Consider the following 1,686-nt stretch of genomic DNA (forward strand, 5'->3'; position numbering starts at 1 on the left):
GGTTTTGTTTTTTAAAATGAATTACCCTGGTAACCTCTGTGGGTGGATGGAGATGGGAGCAGCAGATGCTCCTCTCCCAGCCAGTGCAGGAGATGGTCTGGGGAGGCTCTGGAGCCACCAAGCTGCTGTGGGGTGGCCAAGAGATGGGCTGCGTGCGGCTGGCTGTTATCCATCGTGTCTAGGAGTCCCTGCTTGTCTGCTGGGGCTCGGGGCTTGCATGTAAATGCTGCTACCCACAAGAAGTTGTTTTGCTGCCTAGCAGCCAGGTATTATTTACCAGTGGGGTAGAAGAGCTCTCTGTGGCTCTAGACCAGGTTTCCAGGTGGACTGGGGTCCAAGCAGAGACTGGGGTCCAGGTCCATGTGTTTTGTGGATGCAGAGTAGCATCCCTGGGCTGGGGAAGGCTGGGGACCTGCTTCCCCCTTGCAGGCTGAGCAGATGGGAGCAGCTTGCATGCACAAACCCCTTCCCAGCAGACCCCATCCCCAAGCACCCAGCGCCTGCCTCCCCTCTGCCCGCAGCTGCCCGCTGAGGGACCATGCCGGGCCTGTACGCCCTCTCCTCCTGGGAGGCTCTGCCCCTGAAGAGCTCCAGGGTGAAGGCTTGTGCCAATGGGTACTCCCTGAGCATCACCACTCACCTCGTGTACACCAACCTCCACGAGGAGCCTGTGGAAGGTAAGGGGGGGCTGGCAGGGACCTGGGCTGCCTGCCTGGCCCCCTAAAAACACCCGTGCTGGAGAGCAGCCCACCTCCAGCCCATCTGTGTCCTGGCCCCCAAACCTAGCTCAGCCTGAGGGGTGAAGGCAGAGGTTGTTGGTGGTGGGGGGGCTGCCTATAGCCAGCATCGCCCTGCGGACAAGAGAAGAGCGAGGCCAGGCAAAAACGTACCCAATGCTGGGGAAGAGGGGGATTTCATCCTCCCTGCCCTCCTCCAGGCTAGTGAGGATCTGGGTCCTTTCTGCACGTTGCCCAGCTCTTGTGCATTTAAATCGCCCTGCTCTTAGCGGTGCTGCCATGGGCCGGTGGTGCGGCGGTGCTGTCTGTGCCGGAATCTGCCTCCGTGCTCTCTCCTGCCCACAGGCATTTTCATTTACCCGCTGGAGGAGTCGGAGGTGGTGGCTGGCTACGAGGCCCCAGTGGGCAGCCGGCGGGTGACGTTCCAGGTCCAGAACCGGCCCCGGGCACAGGACTGCTGCCTCCAGTGCAGCCCCAAAAAAAAATTGGCGCCTGGGGGGGGGTCCTCATCCTCACTGCTGCTTTTCCATGAGGACTGCTGCTGCTCCCCGTGCCAGGGCAGCCCCGTCCCCTTTCCCCTCTGTCCACCTCTCCTGGGTCTTTATCCTTTGCATGGCCTCTGTTGTCCCCTTTGAGAATAATTAGTGCAATTAACACCCCCCTTCCCCATCCTTACTGACACCCCCCTGTGTCCCTCCCCTGCCCAGGCCACCTTGTCCTGGATGAAGATGCAGAGCGCTCCACCTTCATCATCATCACGGGCACGCTGTGCCCGGCGGAGAGCCTGGCCATCGTCCTGAGCACGGTGCAGGAGCTGGCCACACTGCCGGACGGGGCCCTGCGCCTCCTCCTCCCCCCCGTCCTCACGCCCCGTGTCCCTGCCGTCCCCGAGAGCGAGCCGGCAAGCTTGTGTGACGACAGGTTGGCCCTATGGTGATTTTCATGGCTT

The 1,686-nt window shown here is 61.6% G+C and overlaps 1 protein-coding gene across 1 annotated transcript in view; it reads left to right on the top strand.

The window, feature by feature from the left end:
- Positions 1-538: 538 nt before the first annotated feature.
- Positions 539-1,686, top strand: part of VWA5B2 (von Willebrand factor A domain containing 5B2) — a 17,261-nt gene continuing 16,113 nt past the window's right edge. Inside the window, 3 exon segments of the mRNA XM_035890026.1 lie at positions 539-677; positions 1,083-1,214; positions 1,418-1,670. Of these exon segments, the coding sequence (XP_035745919.1) occupies positions 539-677; positions 1,083-1,214; positions 1,418-1,670 (524 nt within the window).

The sequence above is a fragment of the Egretta garzetta genome, unplaced genomic scaffold (genome assembly GCF_000687185.1).
Source record: "Egretta garzetta isolate BGI_Z169 unplaced genomic scaffold, ASM68718v1 scaffold172, whole genome shotgun sequence".
NCBI lineage: Eukaryota > Metazoa > Chordata > Aves > Pelecaniformes > Ardeidae > Egretta > Egretta garzetta.